At 55.2% G+C, this 15986-nt stretch overlaps 1 protein-coding gene across 1 annotated transcript in view; it reads right to left on the bottom strand.

The window, feature by feature from the left end:
- Positions 1-5826: 5826 nt before the first annotated feature.
- TNRC6C (trinucleotide repeat containing adaptor 6C) overlaps positions 5827-15986 on the bottom strand; it is a 109101-nt gene continuing 98941 nt past the window's right edge. Inside the window, exons 18-22 of the mRNA XM_054593132.1 lie at positions 15417-15560; positions 13679-13873; positions 12932-13002; positions 12253-12392; positions 5827-6536 (exon numbers count right to left, since the gene is read on the bottom strand). Coding sequence (XP_054449107.1) covers positions 6176-6536; positions 12253-12392; positions 12932-13002; positions 13679-13873; positions 15417-15560 — 911 coding nt within the window. The 3' untranslated portion in view covers positions 5827-6175. The remainder of the gene's footprint in view (positions 6537-12252; positions 12393-12931; positions 13003-13678; positions 13874-15416; positions 15561-15986) is intronic.

Genomic DNA, 15986 nt, shown 5'->3' on the forward strand with positions numbered 1-15986 from the left:
CCCCCCCCGGGGGAACCCCGCTGGACACGGGGTTAGGTGACGGGACTTGCAGCCTGTCCATGGAGCTGGAGAGTGGACAGTGGGGCCGGGGAAGCCCCCGTGGACCCGGCCCTGCCTGGGACTCTATTTATTCTGATTAAACATGTTTTGCAAGATGGGCTCATTCCCTGGGGGCCTGTGCTCAGCTCGGGCCTGCCCAGGTGTGCGCCGCCTGCCTCCCGCTGCCCCAGGGACCACGTGCGGCTTCTCCAGCCCCTCCTCCTGACTCTCTGAAGCTCCTCCCCTTGAGACGCCGGGGGCCCCGCCCTCACCCAGCGTCCAGATGCTCAGCGTGCCCCGCCGTTTCAATACTGACGAAAGGGGCTCCAGCGTTCAGCGTAGGGCGCCCTCTGCTGGCCAGCCTCCAGATGGCAGGACGGATGCTTCCCAGCTTGAGCACCACCGGATCGGCCTGAGCCTGGTGGGGAGACCCAGCCGGCGGGAACAACTGTGGGGGCGTGTCCAGGGTGCTCGAGCCAGCAGCGGGGATGCTTTCGTGGTTACTCGGGTGGAGGCAAGTTTAGGGAGGGGCTGGGGGTAACGTTTCCGTTGCGAATGAGCCTCGGGGAGAGCAGCTGGCCAGGCAGAGGGGCAGCCAGGGCCCAGGCTGGAGCAGGAGGGGGGTGACCTAGGTCCCGCCAGGCCCGTTCAGGAGCCTGTGGGATGCCTTGTGCCCCAGGGTGTGGGGAGGAGCCCTGGCTGTCACAGCCGTGGGGTCCCATGGCTGCGGGACCTGGGGCAACAGCCCTGGGTGGGGCAGGGCGGCCGTGTGTCTCCCAGGGAGCCCAGGAGGGGCGCGCTCAGCCCGGGAGAGGTGGTGGGGGCGGGCCCGTCCCACAGCAAGGGGCTGCACCATCTGTGGGGCTCTCAGCAGGAGGCCCTGGGTGCCCTGCCTCCACTGGGGCCCAGGGCCCTCAGCAGCCCCCAGAGGTGCTCCGTGTTGTGCACGTGTCCGGGGGCACGTGCTGTTTGTGGATAGGGCCGGAGGCTCTCCCAGCCTCAGCTGCCTTCTGCAGGGGGGGACGGCACCCTTGGTGTGCCTGACCCGCCAGGATCCCTGGGCGTGTGGCCGATCCCAGCCCAGTCGAGCTTAGGACCCCTGCTAGCAGCCGGCACCCATCGGGTGGCGGCTGTGCGCGTGGGCGCTGCGGGGGGAAGCTAGGCGGGCAGTCGTTAGGGTCATGCCGACCTCGGGGCTCCTGACAAGGCATTGCCATCGGCCAGGGCTGACAGAGCTGCCTCGCGGCAGCCCTGTGGTCAGGACCAGCGACTCCGGACAAACGGGAAGGCCTGCCCGGGAGGTGACGGTCCGTTGTTTCCTCCGTGCTGTGCCAGGTGCGGCTGTGCGGGCCCTTTGTAGATATGTTTGGTGACTTCAGGGAAAGTATCGCCCACAGTGTGGGCGGGCCTCACCCAAACACCTGTGAGAGCAACGCCGAGGCTTCTGGAGGAGCTGCCTTGAGATCGCTGGCTGGGCCTCCAGCTGTCGGCGTGCGGGCTGGGCCGCTCTTCGCGGCTGCTCCTGCTGCATGCGGGGGAGGGGCTGTGTGGGCCTGGCTGAAGGACAGCAGTGCAGTCACCTGGGCGTGGGTTCTGACCCTTGGGAGCTGGCGGAGCCAAGGCCACGGCTCCCACACAGAGCCTAGCAGCACGCCTGGCGCACAGTTTTGCTAAAAAACAGAAATGGAAAAGCTTGCTACACTTGCCAAATGAGACTAAGTGAACTCTTGGGGATCGGCGTTCCAACGGGTGGGCGGTTGACAGCTGTTTCAGCCCGATGACAAGGCCCGCCTGCCTCTCGGCCTTGGCTGCCCAGTGGGACCAGCTGGGGAGGGAGACTCAAGGGCTCGGGAGCCAGGGCCCATGCCCAGGGACGCTGGCCGCGCTGGTTGGGGCCGGAGTTTTAGGAAATGTCCGAACAGTCCTAACGTTGAGAACCACGGCTCTGCTAGGTCCGGCCCGGGCTGTCACCGAGGACCGTGGCAGCCCGCCCGCTTGGCGGTGTTGGCAGGGGCACCCCGCCTTCACAAGGACCAGGCTCGGCGCCACTGTTTGGGGGACAGTCCCCCGCAGGCAAAGCCTGGCCACAGTGTTTCCGCTGGAGCCCTGCCGGGCAGAGCCAGTCCATCACTTGCGTTCCCGTGACGATTTCTCCATGGCCTTTCGTGCCCCGTCCCGAGCGCAGCATTCCTGGGAAGGTGCTCTCCCGGGTGCCTTGGGGTCTCTGCCTTGCAGCGAACGCGAGCTCGGCTCCTCAGCAGCTCCGGCGGTGTCTCTCGTCCCGAGTCGGTGCCTGCCGCGGCAGCGTCCTTCCCGCCTGTCTGGGGCGCGATGCGCGTCACCCCACCACCACGGAGCACCCGCCCCCCTGCCCTGCCCTCCTCCACGGCGCTGCCAGAGCACATGGACAGCGCCGCTGCGAACCGACCGCTGTCCCGGGTCCCTCGCCTTCTGCAGTCGGACAAGAGCCCACCCTGCCTTTCAGGCCCCGGGCAGCTGCCGCCTCCCCGGTGACACTGGCCGCCTGGGTGAGGCTGGGCTCCCTGAGCCAGGCGTCACCTGGCAGCGCTGGCAGCTGCCGCCCCCAGGTCCGCGCGAGTTCAGCCCGTCAGGCGCGCTGCCCGGCCGTGCTCCTCCGTCCTCTGGTCCGCCCGTCCCCTCCTGGTTCCAGCCCGCTCAGTGCTTTCCTTCCTAACTTCCTGAGGGGCCAGGGGCCTGCCCCGTGCCTACGGGGCGGCCAGATCCTGCGTTCTTGACAAACCAAGGTCTCAGGCACAGGAGTGGACACAGACAAGGCACACTTGGCCTGCTGGTCCTGAGCAAGGGGCCACAGGGGACATCGCAGTTTGTCTCGCAGGGGCTGCCTTTGCGGTCCTGATGAAGCCAAAGTCCTGTGCTGGACTTATGCCCGCGGGCGGTGTCCCGGGCGGGCCAGAGAGAACCGGTGTTCTGGTTTCGAACTGCTCCCTGAAACACCGTGGTGACCATGTGGATGTCTAGGCGACACAAAAGACCGTCCTTGCTCTCTTCTCTCCCTGTGCCTGATGCCCACACTGGGCCGCAGGTGGGTGTGGCGGTGGCGCCCGGCGGGGCCCGCATCCCACTGTGGCAGGTGCGGTCTGGTCGGGGGGTGCGCCTGGTCTTCGCGAGGGCGGGGAGCCAGGCTCGGAGGCCAGGCCTGCCGCACGGGCCGCTGTTCAGGGGACAGCCCCCCACAAGCAATGGCTGTCGCCTGGGGCCGCCGCGGGCGGGCGATGGCTGGCGCAGAGCTCGGGCCACTGCTGCGCCGCCCGGTGACGATGGAGGAGATTGCGGTGTTACCTGCCAGACCACAAGGCCAATGGTGAAATCCCAAGTCAGGGAACTGAAACTCAGGGCTTAGCTAATTACTCAGACGCTGAGGGCGTCATGACAGAGACGGGGGATTTGTTACATAGAGCGGGTCGGCTCTCTCTCTCAGTACAAACCAAGCGAAAGTCGGCATCTGTCTTGGAAAAAGAAAAAAAAAACCCATTTATTTCAACAGCCAAGAAAAAAATTGCAATTTATTAAGATTCAACAAAGCGTTGTACTTTTGAAAGCAACTTCCGGTGCGTGTTCTTCAACAATCACATTCTATGAGGAAAAACATTAAAAGCCACAAACTTGCTTCTTAATCTCAGAGTTACAGACATCTTCAATTCAAAATAAGAGGTCAAAAAAAAAAAAAAACAAAACAACAAAAAACCCCAACAGAAAAACAAAACAAACAAACAGGTTCTTTACTTCCATCCCCAATTTTTCCAAACGTCAGGAGTTTTTCTACAACTCGATGCTACCGACGGCGGCCTGGGGGCTGCACGTTGGGCGCACACACACACGCACGCACGCACGTATATTTGATATACTTCGGCAGGTACACGTACATCAAATATAGAGAATGCATGTAATGGCAATGAGATGGGGTTACTCTGAGGAGGGGCTGCTTAGCGAAACACACTCCCGGACCGGAGAACAGGTCTGGAACCCAGTTGTGCATAGTTCATGATCCTCTATAAAACCAGCCTCTGGGGGTCTGCAATTCTGCAGGGCCTTCTTCGTCTTCCTTTTTTTTTTTTTCTTTTTCTTTTTTTGTTTTTGTTTTGATAAAACCATTAAAAAGCGAATTAAAAAAAATGTAATGCACAAGTTTCCTGATCAAGCAGGCAGGGAGCACAATGTTCATATATCTTTTTTTTTAAAACATACTTGAGGGTATGTTACTCCATTGTCTTTCTTTCTTGCAAAACAATCAAAACATTGATTTTTTTTAAAACATAAAGCAATTTTTAATATATAAAGCACTCTTCAAACATCTATTTCTTTTGAGTCCATTATTTGGTAAATATGTAACTGCTACACATTAGAGATTAGGTATTTTTCTTCTTTGTGTTTTTTTTCCTTTTTTCTTTTTTTCTTTATTTTTTTGTTTGTTTTTTAATAACATCTTCAGTGCTAGGAGTGGGGTTACAAAATACATGAAATGGTGTGGAGCCGCCCCTCGGGAACCCTGGCTTTCCTGAGAGCGCTTCCGCATGTGCAAGACAGTGACCGCGACGCCTCACCGGCTGGACGGAGGGGACAGTCGGCAGAGCCCATGACAATGGCCGGAGGGAAACAACACTGCCCGATCCCAGAGCTCTGAAGTAGCGCATCTGCGTTCTGAAAATAGGTTTCTTTACGACGGAAGTCTTTTTTTTCTTTTTTTTAAAATTCCTTTTTAAAATTTTTTATTTTAAAGTCTGAAGGAGAAAAAAAGGTCTGTAAACAGGTGGGAGCCCCCACCACGGGCTCCCCCGAAAGCAGTCACAACCCACGTCCAAGTGCTTGTCTCCGCTCCTCCCGCGGACCCATCCGCCCTCCACAAGTATCCATGGCCACGGTTCAACAACAGTTCTCTTCTCTTTAACTTTATATTCCAAATGGAAAAATGGTGCAACACTCTGGTAATAATTTTCTTGCATTAGTCCGCAATAAAAAGCTGCTAAAGGTAGGTACACATATTATTTCTCCAGAGATATACACTGTAATTTTTAAACGCGATAACAGAGTCCTTGAGTAAACATTTACACATGAATTGTCACCGGCCCTGTCCTATGAGTTCTCTTGAATGTGTAGGATTAGCTAGAGGAAGGGCAGGGACACTCAGTGCAAAGTTAGAAGCTAATAATAACAAACGTTTGACCAATGCGCCAAAAAAAGCATATACTGAATAAAAGGGAAAACCCACAGTTAAATCCCTCACACACGTGACACACGAACACAGGAAGTGCGCACACATGCACGCTCGCCTCTGTTTCCATACACACACACACACACACACACACACACACACACATAGGCTGTGAACTTAGAAATTTTTCCTAGAGCCTGTTTCTGCGTACTGATGTCAACCTGGAAGTGTAGAATTAGACTTAGAAAGTGTTCACATTTCATTATTGGCCTGCTGGATTCAAGTATTTGCATGTTTGATATGTCTTTTTTTTTTTAAACTTTTAAAAAATATTTTTTGGGATAAAAAAAATGACATGAAAAAGTAATGAAACAAGGGTAATGTGCATAGGCGGATCCGTGGGAACAGAGGCCGGATCGCAGACCGTCCCTTCCGCTCAGCTCCCGGGCCGCGCCCTGCGCGCCGCGCTGACGCCCGCGGATGCGCCAGCCCCATCGCGGGTCCGCCTCTGGAAATGTGCATACTCGTCACAGGCTCGTCTTCAATAGGCTTTCTCGTCTCCCTCCCTCCCTCCCCCCTCGATAAAATAACCCTTTCCAGCCCGCAATCGGAAAAGTGCCCTTCATGATAGAACTATTCTAAGCAGCTTTTATACTTAAAAAATCAAAATGACAACACACCATACGAACATAAGACAACACAAAATAAAAAGCTATGAGAAACATCCTGTCATTAGCATGTGACACCGACCAAGCGCAGCCCGCACTGTCTTGGGAACAGTTCGCAAGGACTGTGCGAAGGTTCGTCTTCAGTACTGGACAGAGGTACTTGAAAGGGCTGCCGGGCTGCCTGGGTCAAGCGGGGTCCTCAGCGACGCCCGGACTGGAAAGGGTCAGCATTTCTTCCTAGTGCTGATGATCGTGGGGCCGCAGGGCCCGCGCCGTCCTAGATGGACTCCCCGCTAAGAAGGTCGCCCGGAAGCAGAGTGTTCAGCGGGGTGGGGCTCCCGATCACCCTGCCGTCGTCGCTGCTGGGTGGGCCCCACAGGCTGCTCGAGTACTGGGGGACCCCGCCCCACAGCAGGTCGCTGCTCCCTTTGCCTGCCAGGCACGGGGCGTTCCAGTGGCCAGCGTCGCTCCGCACCAGGCCGTGGGAGCCGCCCGAGGCGCCCAGCCTCGCCTGGCTGGTCCCAGCGCTGGGCTGCCAGCTGGACGTGGGCGGCAGCGCTTGGCCTTGGGCTAAGAAACGGTTCACCTCTTCTTCGCCAGCGAACTCGGCCAAGATGGTAGTGTTTCCCAGGACACACCTACAAGAACAGGACAGCAGCGAAACTGAGACCCAGTTTTCTCAAAAGAAACAAAATGGACAACCCTGTAGCTAGACTAACCAAGGGGCAAAAAGGAGACGCCAATAAACAAGACGGGAAAGGAAAGAGGAGACAGTGCAGCTGAAACCTCGGAAACATGCAGGGTCCCGAGAGCCTGCCACGGGCCAACAGACGGGACAACCCAGAAGAAACGGGCAGACTCCTAGAGACGTGCGCCCTACCGACACCGAGTCATGAAGAGACAGAAAGCCTGAACAGGCCCATAGCAAGGGAGGGGACCAACCTGGTGCAGAAGAGCCCAGGACCAGACGGTTTCGCTGGTAAATTAAGGAGAATTAAAAAGAATCCTTTTCAAACTCTTCCAAAAACTGAAGAGGAGGGAACTCTCCCAAACTCCTTCTGAGGCCAGTGTTGCCCTGCTGCCAAAGGCGACAGGGCACTAGGGGCGGACTATGGGCAAACGTCCCTGGTGATTAAACACCGGTGCAAAAGCCTTTTATTTATTTTTATTTTTAAAATATATTTTGTTGATTATGCTAATAAATCATAATCACTTGGGAAAGTTGTCCCGATTTTTCCCCCTTTGTCCCCCTCCACCTGGTACCCCACTCCCTCCAGCAACACCCGCCTCTTAGTCCGTGTCCATGGGTCGTGCATGTACGGTCTTTGGCTTCTCCATTCCCTGCACCTTTTCCCCCATCCTCCCCTTTCCTCCTCCCACCTGATAACCCCCCCAAAAGATCTCCACATCTATGACTCTGTTCCTGTTCCGGTTGTTTGCTTAGTTTGTTTTTTAGATTCAGTTGTTGATAGTTGTGATTTTGTTGCCATTTTAATGTTCATTATTTTGATCTTCCTCTTTTTCTTACATAAGTCCCTTTAACATTTCATGTAATAATGGCTTAGTGATGATGAACTCCTTTAGCTTTACCTTGCTTGGGAGGCACTTTATCTGCCCTTCCATCCTAAATGATAGTTTAGTGGGATAGAGTAGGTCCTTGCTTTTGATCACTTTGAATGCTTCTTGCCAGTCCCTTCTGGCCTGTGAGGTTTCTTGTGAGAAATCAGCCGACAGTCGCATGGGAGCTCCTTTGCAGGTAACTCTCTGCTTTCCTCTCGCTGCTTTTAGATTCTCTCTTTATCTCTAACCTTTGGCATTTTAGTTATGATGTGTCTTGGCGTGGGCCTCTTCTGAGCCCCTCTTTGGGACTCCGTGCTTCTTGGACTTGTACGTCTATTTCCTTCACCAAATTAGGGAAGTTTTCTTTCATTATTTTTCCAAATAAGTTTTGAATTTCTTGAGCTTCCTCTTCTCCTTCTGGCTCCCTATGATTCAGACATCGGTACGTTTGGAGACGTCCCAGAGGGTCCTTAGACTCGCCTCCTTTTTTTCAGTTCTTTTTTCTTCTTGCTCTTCTGCCGTTCTCTTCCTTACGTTCCAGATCGCTGATCCGAATCTTGGCGTCGCCCCCTCCATTGTTGGTTCCCTGTAGATTTTTCTTTATTTCACTTTATGTAACTTTCATTTCTGCCGGGGTCTTTTTTATGCCGTTTTGCAAACACTCATTGAGTTCTTTTAGCATCCTGATCACCAGTGTTTTGAACTCTGTGTCTGACAGGTTGGCTATGTTTCATTCAGTTCTTCTTCTGAGGTTTCGATCTGTTCTTTCATTTGGGCCATATTTCTTGGTCTCCTCAATTTGACAGCCTCCCTGTGTTTCTGTGTATTAGGTAGAGCTGCTTTGGCTCCCTGTCTTAGTAGCGTGGCCTGCTGTAGAAAAGGCACCTGTAAACTGCGCGGGGCGGCGCCTTAGGTAATCGCCAGGGCGGGGCAGCCCGCTTCATTGCTCTGTGGCTCTGTGTGGGGGGAGGGTTCGGAGAGGGGACAGTGCTGCTGCCTGGCTTCTGGAGGTTCGCCTGGCTCTCACCCCATTTCCAGTCATTTCACCCACTCCCCGTATGTGACCGCTACCTTTCCAGATGTTTCCCTGGTGCTGAACCCCAGAGGGGGTGGGTCTGCATACGTTTGAAGTCCATGTGGGCCCTGTAAGTGGAGTCTCCTGAAAAACCCAGTCGGTCCTTCTGCCACCCCAACCCCCGCTGGTTTTCACAGCCAGAAGTTATGGGGATTTATCTTCCTGGCACTGGAACCCTGGGCTGGGTGGTTTGCCCTTGGTGTGGGACCCTTTGCTTCTGAAGTATCCGTCCTGATTTTTATCCTCCACATGTGAACATGCAACCACCTGTTCTGCCACCTCTCTGCACTACGTTGGGTCTCTGCCCCTCCTACCCGTCTGGATGATTGTAGCTTCTTTAAATTCTTGGTTGTCAGACTTCCATACAGCTCGATTTTCTGACGGTTCTGGGTGTTATCTGTTTTGAGGTCTGTTGTAATGTTTTCTATAGTTGTGTGAGGAGGTGGAGCATGTTTACCTATGCCTCCATCCTGACCAGAAGTCAGCCAGATACAAAAATTCTCAACAAAATATTAGCGAACCAAATTCAATAACACAGTAAAAGGACCATACACCTTGATCAAGTGGGATTTATCCCTGGGATGCAAGGATGGTTCAACATGTGCAAACAATAAATGTGATAAATCACATTATAGAATAAAAGATCAAAATCATATCATCATTTCCACTGATACAGAAATAGCATTTGACAAAACACAACATCCTTTCACGATAAAGACCCTCAATAGGTAGGGTATAGAAGGGACAGGAACATGCCTCAACATAACAAAGGCCACATGACAAGCCCGCAGCTGACATGCTCAATGGTGAGAGGTTGAAAGCTTTTCCTCTAAGCTCAGAAACAAGAGAGGGGCGCACACTCTCACCACTTTTATTCAACATAGTGCTGGGAGTCTTCGAGCAATCAGGCAAGACAAAAAAATTAAAGCCATCCAAATTGGAAAGAAGTAAAAATGTCATTATTTGCAGATGCCATGATCTTATACATAGAAAATCCTAAAGATTCAGCCAAAAGACTGCTGGAGTTAATCAGTGAAGTCAGTAAAGTGGCAGGATAAAAAAAGAAATCAACCTACAGATATCTACATGCTAACAATGAAATTCTGAAAAAAATCCCCTCACGATAGCATAAAAACAATAAAATACTTAGGAATAAATTTAACCAAGGAGGTGAAAGATCTGCACAATGAAAATTATAAGACTTTGATGAAAGAAATTGAAGAAGATAGAAATGGAAAGATATCCCATGTTCATGGATCAGAAGAATTAAAACTGTTAAAATGTCCATACAACCCAAAGCCATCTATAGACTCGATGAAATCCCAATCAAAATTCCAATGGTATTCTTCTCAGAGATAGTATGATCAATCCTAAAATTTGTATGGAATCACAAAAGACCCCGAAGAACAGAAGCAATACTGATGAAAACAAACCTGGAGGTATCACACTTTCTGATTTCAAATTACATGACAAAACTATAGTAATCAAAATAGTACGATACTGGCATAAAAACAGATAGACCAATGGAATGAAATAGAGAGCCCAGAAATAGACCCTCATATACACAGTCAACTAGTATTTGACAAGGGCACCAAGAACACTCAATGGGGACATGAAAGTCTCTTCAATAAATGGTGCTGGGAAAACTAGATAAGCACATGCAGAAAAATGAAACTGGATCTCTATCTCACACCACTCATAAAAAATAACTCTGAATTAAAGACTTAAACATAAGACCTGAAACCATAAAACTCCTAAAAGAAAACACAGGAAAAGCCTCCTTGACATTGATCTTGGGAACAATTTTTTTTATAGTAACACCCAAAGAACTAGCAACAAAAGCAAAACTCAACGCGTGAAACTACATAAAGCTAAACTTCTGCAAAGCAAAGGGAACAATCAAGAAAATGAAAAGACAACCTATGGAATGAGAAAAAGTATTTGCAAACCCTCCATTTAATAAGGGGTTAATATCCAACATATATAGAGAACTCATGTAACTCAATAATAAAAAGCCGACCACTCCGATGAAAACCTCAGCGCCCATCGGTGGAGGAGCGGGCGGGGGAGCTCTGACTCACACACGCGCAGGAACAGTGTTCGGCCACAAGAGAACCTTTCCATTTGCGACAACACGGATGAATCTTGAGGGCGTTATGCCAAGGGACATAGTCAGGTACAGAGAGTCAACGACGGTACAGTGTCACTTACATGTGGAATCTACAAAAGCCAAACTGGCAGAAGCAGAGAGGGGAGCGGCTGCGGGATTGGGGTGGTGCTGGTCAGAGGGCGCAAACCCCGAGTGAGAAGATGAGGAAGCTCCGAGGTCTCGCACAGCTGGGCGGCTGTAGCTAACAACCCTGTATCGCACACCTGAAATCCGCTAAGAGAGCAGGGCTTCAAAGGTGTCACCACAAAAGAGAAATACGTAATAATTACGTGGTGCGATGGCGGTATGCGCCATGCTGCCATACCGAAATGCATTAAGTCAACATGTTGCACACCTTGTGTTGTATGTCAACTCTGTCCCCAAAAAACCTCAAAACAAGCAAAGAAAAGGGTAGACCGGGGCTCGCGCGTGTGGCACCGCCCCTCCACCTGCGCTGGCCTCACTGCCTCTGTGCTCTCTGCAGAAAGAGCTCAGCCGAAGGCTTCCTGTCACAGGACCCCCAGCACCAGCCTGTGCCTCATGCTGACCACGGCAGCTTCCCGGCCCAGAGCGACTTTGTCTCATTCTAGCGTCTAGCAGCAGCTGTAGTGGGTGCTGGGGACCGCGCGTCCCCAAGGAGGTATGCAGACGCACAAGTGAGCTTGAGCATCATCTAGGATCAGTGTAATTTGCATCTGGGGCCCGGATCTTAAGTGACATCACTGAGGAGGTCTCCACATGCATCTGGGCAAAACTGTGCTTCAGCCCTGGCTGGTGTGGCTCAGTGGGCTGAGCGCCGGCCTGTGAACCAAAGGGTCACCGGTTTGATTTCCGGTCAGGGCACGTGCCTGGGTTGTGGCCCAGTCCCCAGTGGAGGGGGTGTGTGTGTGCGCGCGCGCGAGAGGCCACTGATCGGTGTTTGTTTCCCTCTTTCTCCCTCCTTCTCTCTCCCTTCCCCCCTAAAACAAACAAACAAACAAAAAAAACCCCTTTGCTTTAACGATGAGGAAGAGGTGGCTGTAAGGACCGCTGCTAAGCTCGGCAGTGGGCACGAGTGGGTGACATGCCTGTCGTTTTGGGGGCGGGGCTGTCTTCTTTCTATCACTGGGCTCCACATTCACTCCCCTGGGGGGCCTTTCCCTAGCGGAGGCACGGCCACAGGGGTTCGGCAGCAGTTACAGGGCGAACGGTGTCTCCCCCAAACCACGGGTTGAAGCCCGAACCCCCAGCACCGCTGCACGTGCCGGCATTTGGAGAGAGGCCTTTGAAGAGATAGCCGAGGGAGAACGAGGACACTAGGGCGGGCCCTAACCCGCTCCGACTGGTGTCCTTCTAAGAGGAGGGAGCCAGGACACTGCCCCACTCAGACGACCGCGTGAGGACACAGGGAGGGGGGCCGTCTGCCAGCCCAGGAGCGAGGCCTCGGAAGGAACCGGCCCTGCGGACACTGGACTTCCTGCCTCCAGAACCACGAGACAGTGCGTGCCTGCCTGAGCTGCTCGGGCACAGGAGCCCTCGGACGCGCCCACCGCACCTGAAACCCAGCCCTGTCGGGCGCAGGGGCACGTACATGTGCAGGGACTTCTGGGCCTTGGCGGCCTCCTCCTTGGAGCTGTAGCGGACCACGGCGTTGCCTTGCGTCAGGTTCAGGTGGAATGTGATGAGCGGCCCGTGCTGCAAACACAGCGTCCGCAGGGTGGAGCCATCGATCTGATTGAGGAAGCAGAGGGGGTGGTAACGAGCTTCCTGTGGCGTCTTCCACTACGTTCTTCAAAGAAAACGTACAGGAAATTGGGTGCGCTGAATGCTAGGAGAATGTCTCTTTATGAAAGGGCTTAATATATATGGTTTCACGATATAAGCCTTTTATAGCTCTGTGACCATGCAATGTCAAAGCCTGGGACGCTTTGGTCATGTTTGATGACGTCAGCCAGAAGGAGAAAGCCCGTTCTGGTTCTGACCCCCCGCCGGAGCGCATCGCACGGAGCGTGGTTCCCGGCGGCCCGAGGCCTGGGATGGGCGGGTCCTGTTAAAGGTGAGCAACTCTGTTTACAAAGGTATAGTTTTCAAGCCTCAAAAAAGTAAAAAGTAAACAATTGTCCAGGAACAGGGGTAAAAGACCCCTGGGCGTGTCTAGCCCTTGCTGCCCACATCCCCTTTGGGCCCTGAATGAGAGTGCCCAGCACAGAGACTGTGTACTGGGGGCGGGTGGGGGCTCGCGGGTCACGGGGACACTCCCTGCAGGGTACCTGGGGCGTGAGGTTGCGGAGAACGAGCCAGCTGCTGGTTCTTCCTGAGGTGTCGGTGCTCCAAGCAGAGCCTGCGCGAGACCAGGGGAAAACTCGGTCAATGGGCTGCATGCGGGAGCCTGGCAGCACAGAGCAACCCCGCGCGGAGCCCCGGGCTGACGACAGGGCCCCTTCTGCTTCCCCAGCCCCCCTCCCCTTAGCTATGAGCCCGAGCACGGCGCTGCTAGTAGAAGGCGGGACAGGCATCGCACGCTGCCTGGCAGGCTCCCCCTCAGCGGGCTGGGCGTCCAGCTCCTGTCTTCCGTCCCCAAGGGCCAGCAGGGGGCGTCCGTGGGGAGCCGCAGAGCTGTGACGTGGTGTCGGGGGTCTCGCACCGGGGTCTGTGTTTGGCCAGCCAAACCCTGAGCTCCAGGAAAGGGCCGTGGAGTAGCGCCCATCAGCGTGGCACGGAGGCCCCGTGCTGGGCGGCAGGACTTCGCCCCGGACCCGGGGCGGCCCTGCCGGTGCTGGGCGCCAGGACCTCCCCGCTCAGGGCGAGCCAGCTCGCCCGGGCCAAGGCCGAGGACACGGGCAGCGGGCACCGGGCCAGGCGATGCCCTGAGGGCCCAGGGCCCCTTGGCCCTGCAAGCCCCCGCACGGTCCAGGGGTGGGGGCCGGGGTCCTTGCAATGGATGGCAGGCACACTCCTTCGGGGTGAGCGGAGCGGACGCAGAGCCCTCTGGCCTGAATGCGAGAGCCGGTGCGTACCGGAGGCGTACGAGCTGGTCCAGCCGAGGGGGCTGGCTCCCCAGGTGGAGGAAGACTTGGGGTTGGTTAGCCCCGGAGGCGGCCTGGTGGGCGCAGTAGTGTTTCTGGGCACCTTCCACAGTTCATGAGACAGAGAGGCTTGTGTGTGGGAGGCGGGGCCGGAGGACCATGTCGATTTCATGTCTGACAGTTTACCTAGAAGGGCAGGGACACGGTACAGGCGTTCTTGAGACAGAGAAGGGGAGTCCCCGCGGTGCTTGGGGGCCCACCGAAGGGCTCAGAATCCCCCTGCTCCCCGAGGCCGCCTTGTCCCGTCACGGCACGTTCGTGCAAGTTCAGAGGTCGCCCCCAATGACCCAGGGGCCCCGGAGGCCAGAGGGCCCTGGGTGACCCCTTGGGCACGGGGCAGGAAGCGCCGCTCTACGCCCAGCCACCCGGATTCTCTCTGACGTCCTTTTGACCCAGACTGGCAGTCCCCCGCGCTCCTCCACGACCTGCACGCACAGGGGGCGCAGCCTTGCTGCCCCTCAAGGTGAGGGGGCAGGCGCCGAGTCCTGCCTCCGGCTGCGCCCCCTGCCCCGCCCTCTCACGCAGGGTCCACCTCTCACAGCTTGAGTCCTTGCACCGCCCGCCTGTCCCTGACAGCGGGCACACCCGCAAGGCCCCTCTGGGAGCGGCAGCTGCGTGGAAGCTCGAGGAAGGCACGGCACGAACAGGGAGGGCGCCCCGGGCACATGGGCTCGCTCGCCGAGCTCCAGCCACGCTCAGCGCCAGCCCCTGTCAGGACTGTTAGGAGGCAACACGTTCCTCCTGCGGCCCCCGTTGAAGCAGGGCACCCACGGACGTGCCGGGGGCTGTCCGCGCGCTCTCGCCCTGCTGAGGGCCACCCCGTCAGGGCCGACCTGACCCTCAGCGGTGGCGCCTGCCTCTGGCCTCGCCCGCAGCCTTCGGGGGGGCGCTCCGGGAAGCCTGCGCTTGCGTTCGGTAGCCCACAGCCAGGCCCCCGCCTCTCACAGCCAGGCCCCCGCCTCTCCCACGGCAGCCTTGCGTCTGACGCCGGCGCGCCCAAACTTCGCATCACGCGTTAACCCAGGAAGGAGGTCCTGGGGGTGCATCTCAGTCCCTTGACCAGGCTTTTTTCTTTTTCCTTTTTTTTTTTTTTTTTTTTTTTTTGTGGAAAGGAAAAATAGACTGAGATGAACATTTAAAAGTTTGTTAGTTCATTTTTAAAGAGATCTCAAGTAGAAACCTTTTCATTAGAAAGCTTAATGGTTGCCCTTGCTTGCGTGGGTCAGTGGATTGAGTGCTGGCCTGCGAACCAAAGGGTCGCTGGTTCAGTTCTCAGTCAGGGCACAGGCCTGGGTTGCAGGCCAGGTCCCCAGTAGGGGGGTATGAGAGGCAACCACACAGGGATGTTTCTCTTCCTCTTTCCCTCCCCCTCTCTAAAAAATAAACAAATAAAATCTTAAAAAAAAGGCTTAATGGTTAATACTGCGATCTTATAACACAATGCTCGTAAAGCACGGTGTATTAATAGATCCGGCCAAACCACTCAGCCCAAACCCACCTCCACGTTCCCCGCGAGCACCACCCGACTGCTCCCCACGCGGCTTCGACGGCTGGAGAAGCTGCCCGCCCGCCCGCGCGCCTTGGCCGCAGCCGCCCGGAGCCCGTGCTGCCACCCGGGCCCGTGGGGCGCGCAGAGGCTTCCGCCCGGTGCAGTGCCGCGGGCTCTCACCTCCGCTCTTGAGGAGGTAGCGGTTGACATCCTGGATGGTGGTGTTGATGGTCGGCCCGGTGGGGACACTGCCAGGGGTGACATCGGGGTCATTCTCAGGATCTATGTTCTGAAGTCCTTTCCAAGGGACTCCAGGGTGAAATTCTGGAAAATTCCAAACAAAACGAAGATCAAAACACAAGCATTAAGTACGTTCGTGTTGCTCAATGATAATTTATGGAAATTTCAATAATCTGCTAATTAAATCAAAGGGACGTTTTAGACTTCTGTAGATCATCCATCTCCTGGAACTGGAGCCAGGCACTGCAGCGACCCCACAAGACTGCCCAGCTGGCGTGCGAATGCCCAGAAACCCCAGACCAGATGGAGCCTGGCGCCACGTTACCCTCCCCGCCCCCCCTTCACAGAAAGCAGGGGCTACAGAAAAGCGCTCGGCGCCAACCCCAGCCGGCGCTGGCCTGACCCGCGGGTTCGCAGCGGAAAGGCCAACACGAAGGGGCTGGGGCCTGCAGGACTCCTGGCTCGGGGCCTGGTGCCTTGGGCCGCGCTGCCCTGTTGGGGTGTGGAGTG

This window comes from Pteronotus mesoamericanus, unplaced genomic scaffold, assembly GCF_021234165.1.
Source record: "Pteronotus mesoamericanus isolate MK-2021 breed Mesoamerican mustached bat unplaced genomic scaffold, CSHL_Meso_final scaffold_408, whole genome shotgun sequence".
NCBI lineage: Eukaryota > Metazoa > Chordata > Mammalia > Chiroptera > Mormoopidae > Pteronotus > Pteronotus mesoamericanus.